This window comes from Callorhinus ursinus, unplaced genomic scaffold (assembly GCF_003265705.2).
Source record: "Callorhinus ursinus isolate GAN/ISIS: 27379988/994484 unplaced genomic scaffold, GSC_fseal_2.0 scaffold5, whole genome shotgun sequence".
Lineage (NCBI taxonomy): Eukaryota > Metazoa > Chordata > Mammalia > Carnivora > Otariidae > Callorhinus > Callorhinus ursinus.
Genome location: NW_027397067.1, coordinates 78,906,161 through 78,929,303, shown reverse-complemented (window position 1 = coordinate 78,929,303; position 23,143 = coordinate 78,906,161). Strand labels below are relative to the sequence as shown.

Genomic DNA, 23,143 nt, shown 5'->3' with positions numbered 1-23,143 from the left:
TCCCTTCCAGTTTGACCTGCAGCGGATTGTGATTTATTGTGACTCCAGACACGCAGAATTGGAGACTTGCTGTGATATCCCCTTGGGCCCGGTGAGCAAACTCCTGCCTGCAGAGGTGGGGAGGAAAGGGGTCCTTGGCGTCCAGAGGGACGGGGATGTCCAGGTCCTAGGGCACTGAGGGGTCAGAGGGTGCCCACCCTCAGAATGTGGTCTGAGAGGAGTCCAGTGACCATCTGGGGCTAGGGCTCCATTCCCTGGGCCCCCAGGACGTGGGTTGGGGGCCAGGCAGGTCTCCCTGGGGGGCTGCCGTGGTCCTGGTCTTAATTGACACCACCAGTCGCAGGCTGAGCGGTGGGGCCCGGCTCTGGGGAGGAGAGGCCAAGGCCGGCAGCATGGCCCTGGGAGGGACGGACCAGGCTCAGTGGATGGAGGCCTGGCACACTGGGTTGGTTGGCAGAGGGGAGGAGGCGGCTTGCAGGCAGGACTGGAAAGAGCGAGAAAACCCAGAGTTTTTCCCCTGATCCTGGACCTCTCTGCATCTGCCCCCTTTCAAGGCTCTCCCTCCCCAACTTCTTTAACAAACCCCAGTCCTGGGGCTGCTTGGAAGGTGGCCTTAGTGACAGAGCCCGCTTCCCGGGGCAGAGGGGTGATGTCCACACATGGTGCTCAGTGGCCCTGTGCCCAAGACATGATGGTGGAAACCCCCAACGCTGGGGGTTTGGAGTCAGATGGGCCTGACTGTGGACTGAGCAAAAGAGAGAAGGTCAGATGAGGGCCTGGACAACAGAGGGGAGGAGGGCGGGGAAGTGGTGATGGTAGGGAAACACATCGTTTCCAAGCACCTGTGGGTGTGAGACAGTGAGCTGTCCCATCTAATCCTCCTCACTGCATCACAATGGACCCACACTTGTCCCCATTCTGCAGAGGGTAACACTGAGGCTCAGAGGGGTTCGTGGTTCCTGCAGCCGCTGAGAAGCCAGCGACGTGGCTGAGAGCTGGTTGGCCCAGGCCCTTCTGACTCCAAGGCCTCAGGAGCCCAGGACCTGCCGCTGGGCATGACCCGACCTCCCCTCCACTCAAGCTCAGGCTTCTTGGGTTCCTGGTCCCCTTGCCTGCTGGGGAGCTGTGCTGGGTGAAAAGCCAGGTTCTGACCTTCTGACTCACTGGGATTTCCTTCCAGTGCCAGGTGACCGTGCTGACGGAGCCTTCACCCCTGCCCCAGCAGCCTCCCACTTCCGGCAGCGAACAAATCGGGTTTTTGAAGACTGTCAACTGCTCCTGCCCGGCTGGAGAAAAGGTACCCCCAGCAGTCGACCCTCAGTCCCCAGCCCAGAGCCCCCGAGCTGAGCAGAGGAAGTGGGGGTTTCTCATCATGCACTGGGGTGGCCCTGGGCTCTGGGGGACTTGCTGGACGGAGAGTCCTTCTTGTTCCTTGGCCTTCTTGTTTCTTGATGTTCCAGCTCTGAGGAGGGGAGCCCCCAGACCTGTTAATGTTTTCCTGGAGTTAACGCATCCCCCCGAGGTTTTCCTGACCCTTGCTGTTATCTCTCCACTCATCAAAACAGACCTGGTTTGCGAATAAGACTCCGAGGAGGTGACATACCAGTAGAGTTGTGCGTACCTAGTTTCTAATGTACAAACTAGTGTTTCTGCGAACACCACCAGCACCATCCACTAGCCTAGATTTAATGTCTCATTGAGTGCCCGAGGCCTTCATCTGTTCTGTTTTCCTATAGACCAGTGGCCTTTTTGATAAGTAAGAAGAAAGAAGTCTTCTACTGTTAGCAGAGCAAGTTAACCAAGCACACAAGGATGATAAAAAGCAGAGCTGTGCTGGGGAAGGTCTTGGGGGGTTCTGCCAGAGCCCACAGCCCGGGGCCTTGCCCTGAAGCCTGCGGTCATATCCCCTGCTGTACCTGCCCTCCTGGCTCGGGGCCAGCATGCAGGAGGTGATCAGTGACTCTGCAGGGGGCTGGGCAGACAGGAAGGAATGTGAAATCACAGTGGAGTTCACTGGAATGGACACGCTTCCAATGCACATGTCCTGGCTGGCAGGCTCCCTCCTCCCCCACTCCCTCCTTGCTCTCCTTCCCCTTCCCTCCTTCCTTTCTACCCAGAGAGTCAGACCTGGGGAGACAGGGAGCCCCCAGGAACTCTCAGTCAGGTGAGGCTGCCAAATGCTGGCCCAACTTGCTGAAAGGAGCCAGCTCAGCCTGGCTGTGAGCTGAGGCTTTTTCTGGGCAGGGGTGAAGGGGCGGTACCTTGGCCCAGTGCCCGCTGGGTTAGAATGAGACACGTCAGGCAGGGAGCCAGGGTGAGCACGCAGGGCTGGACCTCTGCCCCCCCGCCCCGTCCCTGGGTTTTGAATAAGAACCCCAAAGGAGAAGGCTAACTTGTTGTGAGGTTTGGGGTACTAGCCGCTTCATGGACAGACTGCTGGGGCAGTGGCCAAAGCCAGTTCTGCCCCGGCCAGAATTTTCCCTGAGCCAGGCTGTGCCCTGGGTGTGTCCCACCGAGGCTCCTGTGGCCCCTGGCATGGGGGAAGGACCCCCGGGAAGGAAGTCTGGACTCACGAGGTCTCTACCTCCTGTTCCCATGCATCTTCCCACTCAAAGACCCCCAGGCACTCCCCTCCCACCCTCACCCCCACCACACCACCCTATGTGGTCACAGAGGGTCCCCAGTTGTCTCTGTAGCACCATCTCTCTCCATGTTGCCCCCCCAATTTCCAGGACACCAAGAACTGCTGGTTTCTTGGAGGGGTCACAACCGTTCTTGTCTTTGGGTATTTGCATATACAGCATCTGCCTGGACCCCCTCCTTTATCTGGCTCATGCCTGCTCTTCTCTTAAGATGTCCCCAAGGAATGTTTTCCTGAGCACCTTGTCTATGTGATTTCCCTCCTCCCTCCCTCCAGCCCTCCCTCCCTCATTCCCCATGTAGCCATGCACCTGCTATTTCTAAGACCCCATGACCCATTCCTCTCCCTGGGCTGCCATCTACCATAACAAGGATCACATTGGACTAAAAAATGTCTACCTGTTTTTACTTCCGTAAGGTAAGTTCCAGATGCAGAGATTGGATCTTGACACGTCTGCATTTTCAGCCGCTGATGGTGTGTAGCCCAGCGTCATTAAATAGTGGTTGAACTGATGGATACGTGGATCAGGGTGTGAAGGATGATGGGCGGATGGTGGCAGGACAGCTGGGAGGGAGGGATAAAGGAACACACCCTCTCTTGCAGGCGGGACAAGGGCTCGCTCTTCAAGATGATCAACCACCTCACAGATTCTCAGCCTCAAACTCTGGGTGGCATCACCCAGTAACCCATTCCTTTATTCCTCAACCACCCCTTCTATCTGACAGTAAACAGTAAGCACCCAGTGTGTGCTGAGCACTGAGGTTTTAAGACACATAGCACATGATCTTCAGAAATGCTTCAGTGTGCGGTCTGGCTACCGCGCCCAGGAGAGCCGAGGGGAGCTCGCACAGGTGGGTGGGAAGGGGGCCTCTTCTGCCTCCCACACGAAAGAGCTTCAACAAGCACCTCATTAAATAGGGCTGGCCTCTGTCTCACCATCTTCAGTTCCATAGTTGATGTGATGCACGGTGGCCCAGGAGATCTGAGTGTTCTCTCCTGGGAGGAGGCCACAGGCAGACTTGGCTTCCAGTGGTTTAAATCTTGGATTCAGTTTACAGAAAACTTCCATTATTCTCTTAGGTCAATGAGCCTCTTGGGACCATGTTTCCATCTCTAGACCCAAACATGGTTCGTGTGAACTGTGTACCAGACATTCTGATGGGCACTATGTGGGGTCAAATACACAAAACATTATTTACCTCCATTTGCGTGTGCAAATGACATCTATGAATGCATTAAAAAAAAAAGCTTGTTCCCGAACTAGCTAAGTACACAACCGCACTGGAGTGTTTTTAGCAATGGGTGGTACGCACACACAAATGGATATGGTGTCACTTCCTTTTCGCTAATGTGAGATTTACACGCATACGAGTGTATGAACTGTATTACGTTGGTTTTTAGTGTGGCAGTGTTTACACGCACCCACAACTTAGCACATCAGAATTTGTAATCTGGTAATTGGATCTTTTACACAAACAGCATGTATGTTAGAAGGTGAACGATGGTTAGAGATGGGTTACAGACATGCGTTGCTTTGGTGTTTAGTGACTAGTAACTATGGGAACCATTAATGGGCCATGTGATAGTTTGACCTCCAGGGGTAGCATTGTCAGGGAAAAAGTAGTCCGTGGGGTACCATCTTGTTTGTCCCCATCTTTATTCCACTGACAGCCACGTAAAGGTGACACCAAAGTGTCCCATGCAGTTGGAGTTCAAGAAGAGTGGTTCTTGGCTCCAGGAAGCCTTGTCCCGCTTGCTGGCCATAGGTGACTCATTCAGAGACTGGCTTAGGAGCCTGTGGAGGGATAACCAACTGCTGAAGGCAGAGGGGGTGGGGGAATTAACTAGAGTCTCACTTCTTGTTTCTTTTGTCCTTCTTCCTTTAGGGTGAAAAGGGCTCTGATGGCCCCGTGGGACTCCCCGGCCCAAAGGTCAGTGCAGGCATGGCTCAGGGGCGCTTTGGGGCCCAGGTGAGCCTTTGCTGTGCTCTCCACGTGGAGGCGAAGCATCGTGCTAGGTGACTAGTCTGTGGTGTTTGTTTCTGAGCCAGTGGTGTGAAGCCCGGAACCTCTGTTTCTGAAAACCTGAGCTAGAAGGGGTTGGGTGAGAAAGTCCTGCCTCCCATCCCATTTGCTCCAATGGGCTTTCCTCTCCGTGGTTAGCTAATTCTGTGCCAATCCTTTTAGGCCTCTATATTTCAGAAACTTTGGGGCTTGGGATTGTACGAGTCTTTCTGTTTAGACTGAAGGTAAGGTTTCTTTAAGTTGCATGAGATTCTTTTGGCACAAATTTCCGAACTCACTTGTTGCTCAAAGCCAGGTGCCTCTTTGAGGGGCCCCGCTCCTCAGTCATACAGCCACCTCTCTGTCTCCATCCCTTCTCAGGTTATTAGCATTTACAGAGCTGGACAGAGCTGTCTTCTCACATCCTTACTTTGGTCTCAGAAAGCTGAGACCCAGAGAGATGAGAATTGCCTGTGGTCACACGGGCGGGTGGAAGAAGTCAGCATGATCCAGAGGCCATTACCTGGTCTGGTGTTTGAAAGGGGGGCTGAGTGTGGTGGTAGAAACACCCCGAGGTGATACCTTTCCCTTCTCTCTCTCTCTCTCCCTCTCTCCCTTCTCCCCCTTCTCTCTGCCCCCACTCTGCCGGGCTGGGGAGCCTGGACACACACACACACATACCCCTGATGGGCTCCCCTCCCCTGGTGCCAAAGGAGAGCAGCTCGGGGTGGTCCAGAGTGCCAGGTGGTCCTTTCGAGAAGGAGCACGGGGGTTTCTGCCTCACTGAGCCCCCCTGGGCGGTAACCTCAGCTTCTCGGCTGTCAGAGGAAAGAAGAGAGCAGAGGTGTCCGGGGCTTTGTGGAAGTGTAAGTGGAGAACATTTGTCTGAGGCAGTAGTTGGTTCCTGGTTGACCGTGTCGTGCTGTGGTTGGACAGATCCAGGGTTGAGCGGTGACCTTCACAGGGACGACAAGGCAGAGGGAGGCAAGGCTAGGGAGGGACTCGGACTCAGCCGCCCGGACACCAGCCTGGCTCCCTCGGAGATGATTTGCAGTCCTTGCCCTTTGGCCGCACAGGTCAGATTGTCCCAGTCCGAAATGAAGACCCCAGGGAAACAGCTGTGGCTCCCGGTGGCCCCATTTACCCAGATACAGCTCAGGCCTGGTCAGCAGTCATGGTCTGGTGACTCCAGGTGCCGGGGCCCGTTCTGGTGCAGGGATGTTACAGTGAATGAGAGAGCCCTGTCCCCAGTGCTCACAGGCTGGTAGCAAGAGAAGGGTGACAGAAAAGAGTGGGATCCCCTGCGGGGAGAGCCAGGGTGGAGGGGCCCCGGGGTCTAGCAGGATGCATCGGAGCTTCTTGGGATAAAGAAGGCAGAGGAAGGGCATGACAGACCAAGGGGGGCAGCAAAAGCCAACTAGCTGTTTGTCCTGAGAGTGTACAAGGTGGGAGTAGACGCAGATGAAATTGTACACCAAGAGAAGAGAAAAACAGACAAAGCTGAGGGCTCCCGTGTTGGGCACCCAAGCCTGTTTTGGATTGGCTCCTGGCATGGTAGGAGACTGCTCCAGTCCCGCACTCGACACTTGGTGAATTTTCTTCCCTTGCAAACACTGTTTTCTCCTCTGCCTGCCCTCCCTGTCTTCATGGACAGTTGGGAGGGCCCAGGGCATACAAATGGCATAATCAGGGGACCCTGGTTGAACTCTGGCAGCCTTCAAAGCACCTTCATGCTTTCAGTCTTATGTGCGCTCAGGACAGCATGCCCATTTCACAGAGGAAAAGCCCAAGGCCCAAAGAGGGGTCCACGCTGATGCTCTCACAGTAAGCAGCAGAGCGGGGGTTTGAACCCTGGGGCTTCTCACACCCTTTCTGGGGCTGGACCATTCCCAGGCACAAACACATGATGCGTTCTCCCACTCACTTACTTAGGATGTCCTTAGTTGTGGAATTAAGAGGTTGGGAAAATTATTTAGATGCTTCCTCCTTCTCCGGGGGTGGGAAGCACGGCCTCATTGCAAAGTTGGCAGGGACAAAATCAGCCGCTGCCGGAGCATCGAGGGCCAAGTGGGCAGTGGGCCGTCTGAGTGGGGGAGCCCCATTGGGGGACCTGACCCAGTGCTCCTCTCTGGTTTGCATCCTGCAGGGAGACATGGGAGCCACTGGACTGGCTGGAGCTCCTGGACCCAAGGGAGAGAAAGGTGACATGGTGAGTATAGGGCCGGCGTGGGAGACCCCGGGCTTCCCCCAGGCGTGCACGTCAGCTAGAATGCACCAAACACCTAGTGGGAGCCAGACACTGAGCCTCATGCTGTCCTTGGAATGGAGCCCAAGCCCCTCCCTTGGGCACAGGAGGCCCGCCAGACGTGGCCCCTGCTGCCACTCTAGCCCTGTCCTGCACCACCCCTGCTCCTACCCCTGGATTCTGGGTGCCCCGATTGGCAGCTCGGAGTCTCCACACTGGCCACTTCTCACTGGCCGCTGCACATGCTCTTTCCTCCACCAGGAAGAATTATACTGTCTTTCCATGCCTTATTTCCCCCTTCCCTCCCCTTTTTGGCTGGCTCCTATCTGCCCAGATTCAGACTGAACTGTGTGTGGTTCTCCAGGATATCCCTGTGACCCCCAGGAAAAGCAGCAGGGAGTGGGTTCTCCCGTGATGGGGCACAGGGATTGGAGAAGCAAACACAACCTGCAAAGTAGCTGTCACCGTGACAGTCAAAGGACAAAGCGATATCATTCTTAAAGGAGGAAAGGCAGATATTATGACAGCATGTCAGCAAATACAGAATATCAGTAAAGAGATAGAAGTTTCTAAAAAAAAAGACCCCAATGGAAATTTTGGAGCTTAAAATTATAACTGAAAGGAAAATGGGAATCAGTGGAGAGGCTCAATGGTAGGTCGGAACCAGCCTCCTGAAAGAAAGAGCCAGCATTCCAGCCACCAGATCAATAGTGATTCTGTAATCTGAAAACTAGAGACAAAAGAGTAAGGCCGGAAAATGAACTGAGCGTCGGAGAGTTAGCAGAATGCACCAGAATGCACCTAATGGGGCTGCCGGGAGGAGAGAGGAAAGGAGCAGAAAGTGTATTCAAAGAAATAATGGTGAAAACAAAAATCCCAAATTTGGTGAAAAGCAGTAATCTACACATTCAGGAAGCTCAGTGAACTCTAATCAAGATTACACAAAGAGAGCCATTCTCAGAAAGATTGTATCCCCAACGCCAGAAGACAAAGAAACTTTTGAAAGCAGCAAGAGAGAAAAAGGAGTCAGCGTGGACCAAGAAAGGCCAGTAAGATCCTTCACTGACTGACTGTCGGGGGTGACGGAGACCTGAGTATATAGCAGGATGACAAGCTCAAAGGCATCATCGTGATAGTGTGCAATCGGCCGTGTAACATGCAGGTGTGGGAATGGCCCAAGATTGGGGGAAGAGGGACTGGAACCAGGTAAGGAGGGGTGTGTCTATAAATCTCACCGGAAGAAGTATAAATTGGAAGTAGGTCATGAGAAGCTGAGCTGTGGATGGGAAACCCAAGAGCGACCTCTACCGAAATAGTTCACAAATATACAGTAGAAGTGCCATAAAGAGATTAAAACATAGCACTAGAAAATACCTAATGCAAAAACAAACAAACAAAAGCCGTAAAGGGGAATAAAGGAGCAACAAGACAGGAGGCAGAGATGAAAATTTAGATGGCATACATGAAACCAACTATATCAGTAATCATGCTGTATTTTCAGGCTGGACATAAAAACAAGACCCAACTCTATCCTGTCTTCAGGAGACATACTTTGGATTCAAAGATGCAAATAGGTTGAAAGTAAAAGGATGAGAAATAGATATTCTGAAAATAGAAAACCGAAAAATTGGGATTCACTGTGCCAGTATCACATAAAATAGACTCTAAAACCCGACGTTAGCGGAAATGAAGAGGGGTGTCTTAGAATGATCAAAGTGTTAGTCTTTCAGAAATCAAGAACAGTTATAAACATCTGTGCACCTCACAAGAGTCCAAAATACGTGAAGCAAAAAGTGACAGAATTGAAGAGAGAAATAAGTAAGGCAGTGATGATGGTTAGAGACCCTAGTGCCTTACTAGTGATGGATAGAGTAGCCAGGAAGGTGGAGAAACTGGGACTCTCAGACATCGCTGGTACAGAATGGTGCTACTGCTTTGGAGAAGAGTCTGTCTATCCTTAAAAGGCTAAACAGAATTACCGTGTGACTCAGCAATCCTCTTCTTAGATACATATCCAAAATAAATGAAGACATATGCTCATACAAAACCTGTAGGGAAATGTTCAGAGCAGCATTATTCATAATAACCAAAAAGTGGAAACAACCTGAGTGCTCATCACGTGGTGAATGGATAAATGGGATGTGTGTTACATTCATGCAGTGGCATGTGGTTCTGCAGTAGGATGGAATATTGATACATGTCCAACATGGATGAACCTTGAAAACACCTTGCTGAGAAATCTCTGGGTGCAAAGCCAGCAGTAAGAGCCCACATATCATATGATTCTGTGTGTATGAAATGTCTAGAGGAGGCAGATCTACAGAGACAAAATAGATTAGTGTTTGCCTAGGGCAGGAGGTGGGGGGCATGGGGTGTGACCACTAACAGGTGCAGAGTTCTTGCTCAGCTGCTGAAAACATCCTGAAGTTGATTACGGTGGTCGCTGCATAACTCTGTAAATATACTAAAAACTATTACATTGAATATTTTAGGTGAATGATACAGTAGGTGGATGATATCTTACTAAAGCTCACAAGTGGAAAGATACAAGTGTAGTAATACTGAATTGTTGGAAAAATTAAATGGGGTACTACCCACGAGAATGAATGCTCAACAACTAAGGGTTATCATCTCGTTTTGGAAGCTCGTTCGCAGAGCTGATGAGAAAGCTTCTGACCTTTGCAGACCCCAGGGCGCTGCTATCACATGTGACATCATGCATGGAGATGTTCTGTTGTAAACCTGTGCCTCCTCCTTTCCTTTTCTAGGGCAGAGGGCCTTTTGTCCAAGGAGAGAAGGGTGAAAAGGTAAGCATTTCCCTTTTATCACTCCTCCGGGGGCTGGGTAGCTGGCCAGGGAGCAGGGTGGGGGTGGGGTGCTGCCTGGAAGCATCTGGGTGGAGAGAAGAGGTCTCCTGGGCAGAGCAAAGAGCCTCAGTGCAGGTGCTCCCCTGACTTGGGCAGTTGAAGCGGGTGCAGTGGGCAGCGCTGCCCGGCAGGGATGAGCATGAGCGAGCACAATACAGGGGGAATGTTTGTTTGGGCCGTAGGTGATTGACAGTGCTTGGAGCAGAGGGTACTCGCTGGAGCTCATAGGGAGCAGGATGCAGAGCTGCAGAAGGGTCTGAGGACCAGCGCGCAGGGCGGTAGATATCCGAGCATGTCCAGGCCTCGTCGGCAGTGTGGGAAGGCATCGAAGGGTCTGTGCATGGTCAGACATGCTGGGAATGTTTGAGTGTGACGTGCCAGGTGGGTGTGAGGGGAGAGACCAGAGGAATTTGGGGAATCGCCAGAAGACTTGCAGAAGTTTCAAGGGGAGATGGTGAGCAGCCGGACAAGGCAGGCAGCCCCGTATGTGCTCTCCCCAAATACGAATGTTGTACCTTCTTTTACCTTCATCATAAGCAGGACAAGCCCGACAGATCCTAGGACATAGGTTCCTTCTGAGGAGGAAAGCTTTCTGGCGTTGTTAGCCTGTGAGGAGAAATAAAAATCAGAGTGTCACTAAAATGCTGTTTTTCACTCCCACCAGCTATTAAAAATGTACTTTCCGTGTTCCAGGAGAGACACCCACAGGACTGTCGCACATGCGTCTGTGCTAACTAACATCTCACCAGAGTGCAGGCTCAGAAGGCAGTGCAGATGGACCCTGGAGGATTTTCCTCCACTCCTCATGTAGGGCTGCACGTTCAGGTGCCTCTCTGTTCCATTACCATGCGAACAGCTTTCACGTGGCCAGCCCGTTCTCTCCCCGTAGGTCCCCTCTCATTGCGTGCTTTCACTCCAGAGATGTACTCTACAGAGCTAAATCAAGGATGCACAGAAGTGCCTACCCCATGTTTCACTCTGTGTCATTCATAAGTGAGACTGGAAACAACCACGTGCTGTGGAGCGGGCAGAGGGCGAGCTGCATTATCGTACAGCTAAACGATGTGGCGGCACTCACGAATGCAAAACCACATTTTGACAAATAATTAATGACCTAGGAAATGAAAATAATAGTTTGTTAATTTTTAAAGCACATGGGAAAATACACGGTATGACCCCAGTTTGTGTGTGTGTGTGTGTGTCTGTGTGTGAGACAGAAAGAGATTGATTCTGGAGTGGAGCCCCTTTGTTAAACAGGGTGGCCATGTTGAGGGTATTTATTTTCTCCCCTACTTCTCTGTGTCTTCATTTATTCCACAGAGAACTTCTTTTTTATCCCTATTGGAAGCACAGGTGCGTGCGTGCGCACGTGCGCACACACACACACATACACACACACAGTAACTCCTACACAAGGATACAGAGCAGTCTGAGAAGCTGCGGGATGGACACACAGCACAGTGTGACTTTCCCATCAGTTTTCCAGTCTGGGTCTCCTGACCCCTGAGACGGGGCTGGTGGTGGCCACCGTCCGCTGTTCCTGTGTGGCATAAAAGCACGGCACCTGGAGTCTAGGTGCTCAAGTTCAGCAACTGCTTTTAGCTATTGTCACTAGCTTGTAGATTCCTTTGGGCCCAGAGCACAGGTATTAGCAGGATACCCAGATATTCCTGTCAGGATTGGGGCTGCTGGAGCCCTTGAATCCAGGGAGCTGGGTCTGGGTGATGCTTGCTGGGTGAACCAACGTGTGTCTCCTGGACCAGCATGTCCTCTGACTGATGAGCTGTCCTCCCGTGTTGGTGTCACCAGGCAGGAAGTGATGGGCCTCTTTCTCCTATGAGCGGCAGGTGCATCTGGGCCTTATCTGTGCTGGTTTAGCTCAGAACGGGCAGCCTTATTCTCCTGGAGGGTGCAGGCCCCTCCCTGGTGGCATGGATCCTTGCCTGCAGGCCCACAGTCGGGACCTGCCAGGTCACGGCGGCAGCCAGGGAGACCTCCTCACATCCTCGATGCCGGCAGGACAGATGGGCAGCCGAACAGACGCTAGCACTTCCAGCACTGTCCTTGGTTGACTTTCTCTTGCAGTTGAATATTTTTAGCAAAGTTTGAGTCTAGATTCTGCCACATATTAGCTGTGTGATTTGGGGTGAGTCACCTCCCTCTCTGGGCCTCTGCTTCTTCATCTGTAAAAACGAGGGGGTGGGATGAGATGATGCATAAAGGCTCTCGCAGGCGGCGGCTCTGGGATTTGATGATTAGCCCACCCCAGCCTGAGCCCCTGGGGCTCTCTTCTGTAACTTAGAGTCTTCTGCTCCCCGTTACCCCTTGAGGATGAGGCGAGGCCCGTGTAGGTCAAGGGGACTGATAGAGTCCACAGGAAAGAGAAGGCCACGGTGACTAATGCACTTGGACAGGGTCCAAAAAACTGGCTTCCGCACTCGAATATTCTCTCCAGAGAAGTTGCCTTGGGCAAGGGGATCGGATGAACTGGAGCCCAGGGGGCCCAGGAATCATATTTCTCTGATTGTGGTTGTGTGTCTTGTATTTCTGGTGTCTAATTAACCACTGAGATGATGTGTGTTGCACTCCTTGAGGGCCAATGTGCCCATACCTTATGTCTCATGATGAAGCCAGCACTTTAGAGAGGGCGCAACTTATGCCCATTTCACAGATGGGGAGAGCAAAGCTTAGAGGTCAAGTGACCAGCCCAAGGTCACAAGTTAGTCGGATGATGGGAAACACAAACTCTGGTTATTACTTAAGTGAAGGGAGGCTGCGGGGCTCATTGAGGCTCCCCTTCCCCAGCAGCGGAGGAAACCAGCTCTCAAAGAAGGTAGGTGACTGGCCCCAGGTCACACAGCTGAACAGCTGCTGGAGCGCTTGGCCTCCTGACTCTCCTTGGCTCCCCCATCAGATGCCCAAGACCACTGTGTGGTGCCATGTTCCTGGGCTGCTTCTGCCCCTTGTCTTGGAAGCTAGCCTCTCTGGTTCCCATATTCACTGTGGGGTCCTTGGGGCCAATCTCCCCCAGTGTTTTAATATAGATATATATATGAAATCAGGCTAAAGTAAGGGGGACAGCCTTTTAGGGGATGCTGCCCACAGCCCAGGAATTGGGACTATAAAAGGAGAGGAGAGGAGGATGAATCTCCCAAGCCTCTGGGAGGCAGCTGACACTAAGTACGCGCTTGCTAAACGAGCGGATTGATGAGTGGATGTCTGACCTCCGCCATCCAAGACTGAGGGCCAGCTCGACCCAGGAGGGGTTGCTGACTGCAGAATCTGGCTCCACCTCGTGCTAACTGCATGTCTGTCCTGGGGCGACTCTGAGCGTCAGTTTCCTTTTCTGTAAAAGGGGAAAAGGGAAGTATCCTGGTTCTACCACATAGAACTAGGTGAGACTAAAGGAGAGAAGGTGCGTGAAGGGTTTGATGCAGTGCCTGGCCTAGGGAGTGCTTGAGCTGGTGATGCTCTGTTTCTGTTACACCCGTAATTTTCAGTCACTTTGCAGCTGTCTTAGTGGCAGTGATGAGGGTGTATAGCCACTGCCCTGGGCTGGTCGGGACCATTTCCAGTGGAGTCAGAGAGAGCAGGGAGGGGTGACGACCTCTGTGCCCTCCGTCCTCAGTTCTTCCCTGCAGAGATTGACCAGCACAATGAGATGCTGGCATGAGGGTTCCTTCCGATGGGCACTGAGCCATGGACGTGAAGTCTGTAGCATTAGCCGGATCGTGAGCCCCACTGGTAGAAAAAGACTTGGGAACAACAGAGACAAGTCCAAAATGTGAGTTTCCAGTGAGCATCCTGAGGGTCCTTGGTGCATCCTGAGGGTCCTTCTGCTCTGGGGACCAATGCCGCCAGGGAGGAAGCCCTGAGCTGCTCAGTTGTGTCCCTTTCCTGGGCCCATAGCGCCCTCTGGTGTCTGCAAGCCAGCGCGTCCGCTCCAGTTTCTCTCTGCAGGCCTCTTGCCCAGTGGGACTTTGGGGACATCTCTGCCTCTTTTCCTTGCAAATCTGGCATCTGGGAGGAAGGAGGGAAGAGGAAGCCTTGGTTTTGTGCTGAAACGTGGGCTCGGGTGATGGAAAGAAAGCAGGTCTGGGGAGCTGGGCAGACATGGTTTGGATCCCATCTCTGCAGTGGCCGGGTGATCTTTGGCTGGTGTCTCTCTGAGAGCTTCAGCTTCTCATCTGTAAAATGGGAACAGGGATACCTATCCTGTAGGGCTGTTGTGGGGATTATAGGAGGTTGATATTGAAAGCACCTGGCTTCGTGCCTGGCACGTGATAAGTACGAGTAAAAATCTGTCCCTTGTCTTTCTTGTCTTTTTCTGCTAGAAGATTTTGCTAAAATCCATACAAGAGTGAATGTGTTTCTTTAATAGACAGCATTTAAGTACCCAGTATGTGAGAGAGGAGGTTGGGCCCCCGTCCAGGCGCTCATTCACCCGTTCTGCAGAGGAGGCGTGCTGAACGCAGTCATGCCATCCAGAGTGTGATTCTTCCTACTGGTCCCTAACGAGCCAGGTTGTGGCCTCCATTCCCCACGCTGTTACGCACACTGAAGACCCTGCCTGGGCCTCAAGGGACGGAGGAGCAGGGGATGGACACATCAGCACAGCACCCTGAGGGCTTCCTAGGATACTCGGTGTTCTACTGTGGGGGGTGCTAAGAAATGAAACCAAAAAAAAAAATGTCTAGGAAATTTACCATGAGCATAATTCATATGAAGGGAGAAACAGAAGCAGAAACAAAATTACCACAAGCTGACTCTGTTTTTTTATAAGAACTCTTGACAACTACAACAGCAACGAAAAATGGGAACAACCTAATGGAACATCACATTACAGCAACCAGATGGGCACGAGTGAAAATTAGGAACACCTTGCGATAGGGAGCTAGGCATGCAACATAATGCAAATGAGATACAGCCTAGGAAGCCCATGTGCTTGCTCATAAAAGGACGTGCGCGCAGGGCAAACCACCAGCACACCGGGGTGGTGGGATTTGGGGTGTTTCATATGTACTGTTAATTACTCATCCTGGTAAGCATTTAACCAAAGACTAAGTCCTAACCTTAACATAATGAAAATCCTTTTAAGTATAGGATCTTCACAACTGCTTATGCAGGAAATCCTAAAGTGGTGTGATTTTGGAAAAAGCGCCCTGTCTCCTAGCACAGGGGTCTGCCGAGCACTGGATGGCAGGACAGCCGGTGGGTCCAGAAGGCAGAACATGGCAGTGGCTGAGGGTCAGGCTTTGGGACCCTGGTGCTGCCCCCTCTTGCCCCATAACTGTGGTGCATAGGGAGGATTCTCCACAGTTCTTGGTGCCTCGGTTTCCTCACCTGCACAAGGAAGATACTAGAACCAACCATGTGCTCTCCTCAGGCGGACGTGAGGGTCCAGTGAGGGTATCCGGGAAAGAACTTTGTCGGCACCTGCTAAATAATGACTTGGGCAAGCATTAGCAGGAATCGGGTGTCAGCCATCAGGGCCCCAGCCTTTCCCTGAGCACGGTGATGAGTTCAAGCACGTTATCCAAGTTAGCTCAAACCAGACAAACTCAGTACTTTTGTCTCGAAGCCCAGAGACGGAGGTTCTTTCCCTGGGCCCACGGCTGTGAGGACGGAGCTTGACATCCCTGCCTCCATTTTGCTGCGATGAAATGAGCCAGCTGGAGCCGGGTGAGGTGACGCTCAGAGGTTGGGCCTATTGAAATGGATCCTTGTAAGTGATACTGCTGAGTGATCCTGCCCGCAACCTCTCCAGCTGCTAAGATACAGGACTCGATGCATTTCCCGCCAGTGTTGTCCTCTTTATGACCAGCAGCTGGTGTTAATATGGCAATTAGAGTGGGGTTGGGGTGTGGGAGGGGGCCTCAGGCAGGAGGGGCCAGGACCAGGGCGGGGAGGCTGGGAGGCGAGACAGGGTTCCAATTCCCTGGAGTGGAACACAGTAGGGGGAAGATAGGGAGAGGATTTTCAGCCCCTCCTCAGCCCCGATCACGCTCTATAGCTAGCAAGGGCACCTGAGGCCTACAGGGGATGAAATTGGGGCAGAGTGTCCTGTAAAGCCATGCTTGGGTCAGCAGCTCAGCACTTAGCAGTTGGTAGAAGCGAAGAAACTCAGAAACGACAACCACCAGAAAGTCCTTCCTTAAGCATTTCCACAGAAATCCATATGGCAATAAATAAAAGCTCACATGGATTTTGTGCTCAGATTTCACGGTGTGATGCACCAGAAAAAATATAGGACCAAATATCAGAAACTCAGCTGAATTTTATTGGGCTGGCTGGCTGGGTAGCAGACAGAGTTTTAGGTCACACAAACATCAGTTCCTTGTCTTTTATGGTTTTCTTCAATCCTTGCCGGGATCATAAGCCTGACAAGACCAATGTGGTAAAGGAGGAATCTGAGTCCAACAAGTAGCCCAGATGCTGCCTTCTAGAAACTTCAGCTGAATGTCCTAAAGAGGATGCCAGAACAATGAGCAGCAAGCCTGAGTGTCCTACTGAGTGTCCTCACGTAGGAGAGTCTTCGTGGGCTGGGTCATCACAAAGCTAAAGAAGATGCCACATGGAAAACTGAGGAGAGAGTCCAAGGCCATCATGATAAAATTAAGAAGGGTTGTTGGGAAGCAAGGTTCCTAGTGGTCAGCAGAGGCAGCCTGGTCCCCAGGTCTGAGAAGAGCAGCAGGTTCTGCACATGCGCCCTGAAGGACAAAGCAGGCCCTCCACTTTGCTGTGGACCATGAAGCATCCAGCCTCTCAGGAAAGGCAGCTGGCTTGAGGGACATTGGGGGCCCACCTGCCAAAAAGTCCCTTCCAGCAGTGGGGGAGGGCGCCTGGATTTCCTCCATTCCAAAGAACTGTCCTCTGGCTTACACTTGCCATCCTGTTGGAAGCATGCATGTGCGCGTGAATTTGAGTTTGATTGTAAAATGCTGTTGTGACAAATCCCCTGTTGACCACTGCTCAGCGCCACGCGTTATGTGACAGATAAAGTCCACGTGTTTGGAGTGCACTTCATACCTGCTGTGATGGGGCCCCAAGAGATCCTTCCTCTGCATGTCTCTTTCCAATTCTGGGTTCATATTTCCCGGGGCCTTCTCTCAGTATTTCTCCCGCTGGAGACTGGTTTCCTCCTTGTGCATCCACCATTGCCCTCCGCCTCTTGAAATACTAGGGATGCTCCTGACCCAGGAAGCTTTGAGCCCTCATTCACGGAGCCAGGTGGTCCCAAGGGCACCTTCTCATTCATTCCTTCCAGTGAGCACAGGTGGAAGGTGGCATTCTCCCCATTTCGTGGAAAAGTCACTGATACTTGGAAAATACACACATTGATGTTTTCCCTGTAAGAACCTATGGGAAGAGGATGATGTAGTTTATAATATCTCTGGCTTGTTCAAAATCCTACCAGCTATTCATTTAGGGGCAGGCAGGGCTCCTGGGGACTGGGGAGGGACAGCAAAATAAGGGACATGAGCCTTGAGGTATGATTAATGCAACCTATTTGCACCTGAGGGCAAAAGTGGGGTGCTCAGAGGATGAAGAGTGTCCAGGAGAAAGTTGCTCTGGCCGCTGCACAGCTGATAGGGCAGAGCTGGTAAGACCTGGAAGCGATATTCCCATTCGAGCCTGGTCTGAGCTCACCGAGGGCCCTTTCTGTGAGGCAGTCACAGCAGTGCCTGGAGCCCCCCCTGCAGGGGACAGTCAGACCAGCTCTCACAATGGCACCCCTCTGATGCCAACGTGACAGACACACCGTGGGCTGTCTGCAAAGTAAAAGGACAGATCCTTCCCCCCCCACCCCGAGCTAGTTCTTTCTTGGGTCTCTTTCCAGGGCAGGCTTTATTTGAAATTTTGAGATGAGATTTCATGGGGTCTTTATAGAATGGATTGCAGAATTGGTGGGGAAGGAAGAGAGTGCCAAATAGGGATTTTCTTCCTGGTGCCTCTTTTCCAGACCAGGGCCCAAGAAAGGTCTCCAGAAACCACAAGGTGCTTCTACACATCAGGGGTTTCTGGTGTAAGTGAAAAGTGCAGCACAACAAGGGGTAGTGGGCACACTTTTATTCCACTGATTCTTTCTGAGAGAATGGGATGCAGATATTAGCAGTAGGAGCTCTGCAGAATTCAGTGGCCAACCTGTAGTGACTTTATATGGAGTGGTGTGATGACTTGGTCTCAAAGAAAGTGCCATGTAGTGGAAAGAATCATAACAGCACTTACTGAGCTCTTGCTATGTGGCAGGCTGTTTAATTTAGTATCAGCCTCCTGCAACCCCTTAAGGAGTCTGGGGCATGCCCGAGGTCACAGTGACCCACTCCGATCCATTGCATGGCCGGTGCCAGCTCTCTGCCCTTCCCTGAAAGCAGGGCTGGTATCTGGGAAGCTATGAAAACCATGTCCCTGGTGCGAATCAACTTATTTTATGTAACGACTACATCGCAGAGCTTCTGATCCATAAATTATACATGTGTGTTTGTATGTGTGAAACTTTTAAGATATATTTATGCCATTGCCTCTAGCTCTGGGTCTCTTTCCCTTTGCTCACGGCTGGCTTAATCAGCAGCCCCATCTCCTATTCTTAGCCTGTGCATTAATGTGCATTATTCATGGTTATCGAGTTGGATAACTGTGGTTGAAGGCCTTCTATTTTTATAATAATTAAAGGGTTTCGGGGAAAATGAGTTTAGCTGCTTATGTGCCCTCAAGTAGCCTTGTGGGGTTGGGGGCAAAACGCTGAGAGAATCATGGGGGCCGCAGACTCTGTCCATGGTGCTGAAGGACATGTTGATGTTGGGAAGTTTTGAGTTCATAGGATCTCACAGCCCTAGGCAGAGCTGGAAAAGGAAAGTGTGTACCTTTCCCCACCTCTCTCTGACACTCAGGCACTTGCCAAGCCTAATGGGCCAGTCACAGGATCTAGGGCTTTGTACAGGAGGCGGAGAGTATTTGTGGGAAGAGCAAATCCTGGGCTGCTGGACAGTGGGACGGGGTGGGGGAAGGGAGGCTGAGGGCATGGCCCTGGACACGGACTGGCGGCTTCTGACCCCGCTCAGCCACGTGGCAGCTGTGGACCACCATGCAGTTCCTCAACCCCTTAGCCCTTACTTTATTTGTCTATAAATTGACAACTATACTACTACTCATCTCAGAGGGTTGCTGTAAGGACGAAATGAGCTAATGAAAATAAATTGACTTATATTTGTAAAAAGTGCTCATAAATGTTAAGTATAATTACCATTACACCAGCGTAGTGTTACATTTTTTATACACCAGATGACGTCTTCTGTGTCCTGGGCATTGGTGAGGTCTTATCCCCAGGGACAGAGGACAGCTGCAAGATGTCGGGGTCCTGCCTCCCCCCCCTCAGGGGGACCTCTGTAGCTCTGCAAGCCTCTTAAAGCCTGGAGAGTTATTGGAAAATGTGCTTCAGGTGGGCTGATCACAGTATGGGGTGTCCTTTCCTTTCCTTGTTTCTCGTAGAATAGTTTGTAGAGCATCTGAGATTATAACAGTACCTGGTATTTATAGAGACCGTGGACTGCCAGGACTCACGCACATGCTATTTAGTTTGGAGGTAAATACCACTGCCCTCATTTTATAAGCATATTAACTGTGTGACCAAGAACCAAGTGAGTTTCTCTCTCCATGTGTCCGAGCCAGGAGTTGTGCTCATGTTTTCTGACCCCACGGCCAGCATTTATCAGTGCTGAGCCGTGGTTCTCAGACCTGACAGCATCCAAATCACCGGGAGCGCTTATTAAACCAGCTTGCTGGGCCCCACACCCAGAGCATCTGGTTCAGGGGGGCTGGGAGGGAGACAAGAGAATACGCCTTCCTAACAAGGCCCAGGGGATCCTGATGCTGATGCTGCTGGTCCAGGAGCCACATTTTGAGGACCACTGCCCAGAGGACTCCTCAGACCCCACCTGCAGGACCTCCTCTGTCTCTTACAGGTGAACTGCAAGGGATACTAATGTGCACCTCAAGGGATGAAGCGATCTCTTTGTCAACATTTAGAAAAAGCCCTGATAGTTAATTAACCAAAAGAACAGGGGAAATGTCTGCTCTCTCTTTTCTCTGTATTTTGCCCAGTGAGGTAACTCCATAATTCCTGGAGCTCTGGTTCTGAAAGTGGGCATGGGCAGATAGCTACTGCCATATATTACCCTCCTGGGGGCTGCCAGTGAGACCGTGGAGGCAGTTTGTGTGTGGGGTATGGGCAGAGAGGTCCACCTTGACGAAGCATCAACACCCTGAGTATGAACTGGGGGAGGCCCCTCTTCCCGAAGCCCTGGTCATCTTCTGTAAAGGGCTTCATATGCATTACCTATTATCCTCTTGATCTGGGTGACTGCCTTTTCACAGGTGAAGAGTGGAGGTTCAGATAGTTTGCCCAAAATAGCAGTTCCTGATGCTTGTGTGAACTTGCTTGTATACGCAGCATTTCCCCAGGCACTGTCTCCAAGCATCTACCAGCCATCTGGAGCCAGAGGCACAGTTCTTCTCACGTTACCTCTTGCACAGGTGAAGGAGCTAAGACCTAGGAGGGGAGGTCACTTGTTCTGAGTGGCTAACAGGTGGCAGAGGCTCCGTGGCAGTCCAGACCCTTCTCCCCCAGTCTACTTCCCTTGCCTTCCCTTCTCTCTCCCTTTCTTCTTCCTTCCTTGCCTCCATTTCCTTACTTTTGTTATACTTTATGTGGATCCTTAGGGACACATATTCCCTTTAAAAATCCCTCTGTGCCTGACTTGACCAATGCCTGGAGCAACTCCATTCTTCTCCTTTAGTTGACCCACCCCATGGGCTGGAGAATGTGTTCCTCATTCTCAGAACTATACCAACAACTGGCATTTTTAATTATGTCCACACCCTTTTTCCCAATCTGAAAGCAGCATAGGTCTCCATGAGATGAGGCTCAGAGAGGGCGGGTGAGTTTCCTGAGGGGATAGAGCTTGCAGCCCTGAGCTGTAACTTGCCCTTTGCAAAGCTGCTGCAGGCAGCCAATGGGGAGCCCCCCTGGGGGGTTTGGGAAGGTGTATCATAGGGCATGGTGGTGTTCTGGGAGGCCAAGCTGAGTTGATGCGAAAACATGAAATATTTGGTTCAGGTTGGCAGTTTTCATAAGAGCAGGAACCCGTCTAATAAATGTCTGGATCTCATGAGGATTTGCAAGTGGAAATTTTCAGGATCTTTTTTTTTCAGTGCTGGCTTGGTTATCCTAACCATGTAAAATAAGATTGAAAAGAGATGCTATTCTCTTAAGACAGAGGAAATCTTCGCCACAAAAGAGACCTCTAGTCAGTTTCTTAGGCTACAAAACAAGGGTGGCCCATCCATCACAAAGCAAAAGTGACTGCTGCTTCCAAACCAGTTTGCCAAGACGCCCATGTCCTCGGGAAGCACGGATCCTGTAGCTATATTTGTGGTCCCTATTTACAGATGAAGACTGGGTATTAGAGCATTTCACTAACTAGGCCACGGCCATTAATACTAAGTGATGGAGGGTTTGAAGCCTCAATTGGCTGGCTCTCGAGACCACTGTTTTTCTACAACGCCCTGCTGTTCCCTGTGTCCCTGGGGGTTCATACCTGCAAGGCTAACTTTAAAGTCCCTGCTGTCTCCCTTAGGAGCCCACAGGGCTCAGGAAGGGATTGAAGCAGACAGCACCTGGGGGGTCCTGTGCAGAGCAGGCTATGGTGACAGGGAGATAGGTGCTGGAGCCCTGATGCCCCACCTCTTGGAGCTCCTGTCAGCGAATGAGACAGATACATGTTGGGCATGTATTGGGAAGTGCCAGCAAGGCTGGAATGTGACAACTGGGGAAAGGGAAGGTTCCGGAACCCTCTGGAGTTCCCTCTGGCATTGTCTGTGGTCTCCTCCCCGGCCCCCTTTATCAGACGGTCCTGGGAACTCCAATGCCCTGCTGCCGTCCCCCCTTTATTCCTGAGGCAGGAGCCCACCAAGACACCCCTTCCCCTGCCTTCAGCTGCAGCAGCCAGAAGACAGACTGGCCTTTCAAGGACCCGCCATCTTAACTGGGTAACCAACACCTAGAGGGAGCTCTGCACCATGTCCCGCAATAGGCCTGGTTGTCGGGGGAAACACCATTGAGGGCATTTCCTCCAAGGAGGTCTTTACTCTTCTCAGACATCCCTCCTTTTGGGAAATCTTGAATTTAGCCCTAGAGTTGTAGAGAAGCAAGAGTTAAGTAGGCTGCGGTCCCTGCCATCTGCAGATGTCCATGCCATCCGCTCAGATCGGTACAGAACGGGGCAGGGGATAAAACTTGGAGACCAGGCAGCCGGGGAGCTGAGCCCGCCCTATTCCTGACCACCAGCGTCCTGGCCTGACTCGGGGTGCCTGCCTCCAGGCAGGCAATTGAAGGAGCTCTGCTGCTTTCCTGGGATGTGAGGCTGAGGGGAAGGGACAGGGTCCCTGGAGAAGGGCAGTGGGGCTGGGCTGAGTGTGCAAGCACGGCTGCTTGCAGTGTCAGCGGCCGTGTCAGCGGTTGTGTGGGCTCGAGAAGGCCACGGCCCTCTGTGCCCCGGTGCTCCAGATAGACTAGGGATAGAGACGCCTGGCCTGCAGGACTGCGAGCATCCAGTGACTCAGCGTGTGCAAACGCTGTGGAGAGGCAGGTCCCGGGGCCCCGAGTGGGTCTTCTGGGTATAGACACTGCAACTTTGGACACATGATGGAATCTCTGTGCTTGCATTTGATAAACTATATGAAGTGTAGATCATAGTTGCATCGTTCTTGTCGGAGAGTCCTGGGACAAGTTAGAGGCACCCTGCAAGGCACTTACTCCATGCTCGGTGCGTCGTGCATGCTCAGTGAGGACGGACTTCTTGGAGCAGCCTCTTCAGTGTCACTTGATTTGTGCGATTATTAACATCACTGTAATATTGCTGCTAGTTCTGCCATTCTTAGTGCTAAGGAAACAAGGCGAATGGAAACTCAGAAATCACTTCTGCCTGTCTTGGGTGCCTGCTTCATCTCTGGACCCTTGAGTTCCAAAACAGCCCACTGGGGAGGCAGGGCGGGGAGTCATCCCCCTTGTGTGGTTATGTAAATTGTGGCTGAGACACCGCCTATTGGGCCAGCCCCTCCCTCGAGGATGCCACCGGAGGTTTGACCCCAGGAAGCACCCAACTCCCATTGGTGCCGAGGAAACCCCGGGTCCCTAACATTGAACAACGCTTCCTGTTGTGGAACATCCATAACTTTCTCGCCTGCCCTCGTATCCAACCAAGGACAGCCACAGGTACCTGAAGACCAACAAGGAAGTCCCCCTCCCAGAATCGCACCTGAGTACAATGCTTGCCCACTGGAGACGGTCTCATCTTTCCTCCTCTTAGTCTGTAAATAACTCTCCTTT

The 23,143-nt window shown here is 51.8% G+C and overlaps 1 protein-coding gene across 2 annotated transcripts in view; it reads left to right on the top strand.

Moving 5' to 3' along the window:
- The window catches only part of COL22A1 (collagen type XXII alpha 1 chain), a 246,303-nt gene that overhangs the window by 66,835 nt on the left and 156,325 nt on the right, over window positions 1–23,143 (top strand). For both annotated transcript variants that reach the window (XM_073893246.1, XM_073893247.1), the window contains exons 8-12: window positions 11–91; window positions 1,181–1,297; window positions 4,528–4,572; window positions 6,791–6,853; window positions 9,658–9,696. In XM_073893246.1, the coding sequence (XP_073749347.1) occupies window positions 11–91; window positions 1,181–1,297; window positions 4,528–4,572; window positions 6,791–6,853; window positions 9,658–9,696 (345 nt within the window). The remainder of the gene's footprint in view (window positions 1–10; window positions 92–1,180; window positions 1,298–4,527; window positions 4,573–6,790; window positions 6,854–9,657; window positions 9,697–23,143) is intronic.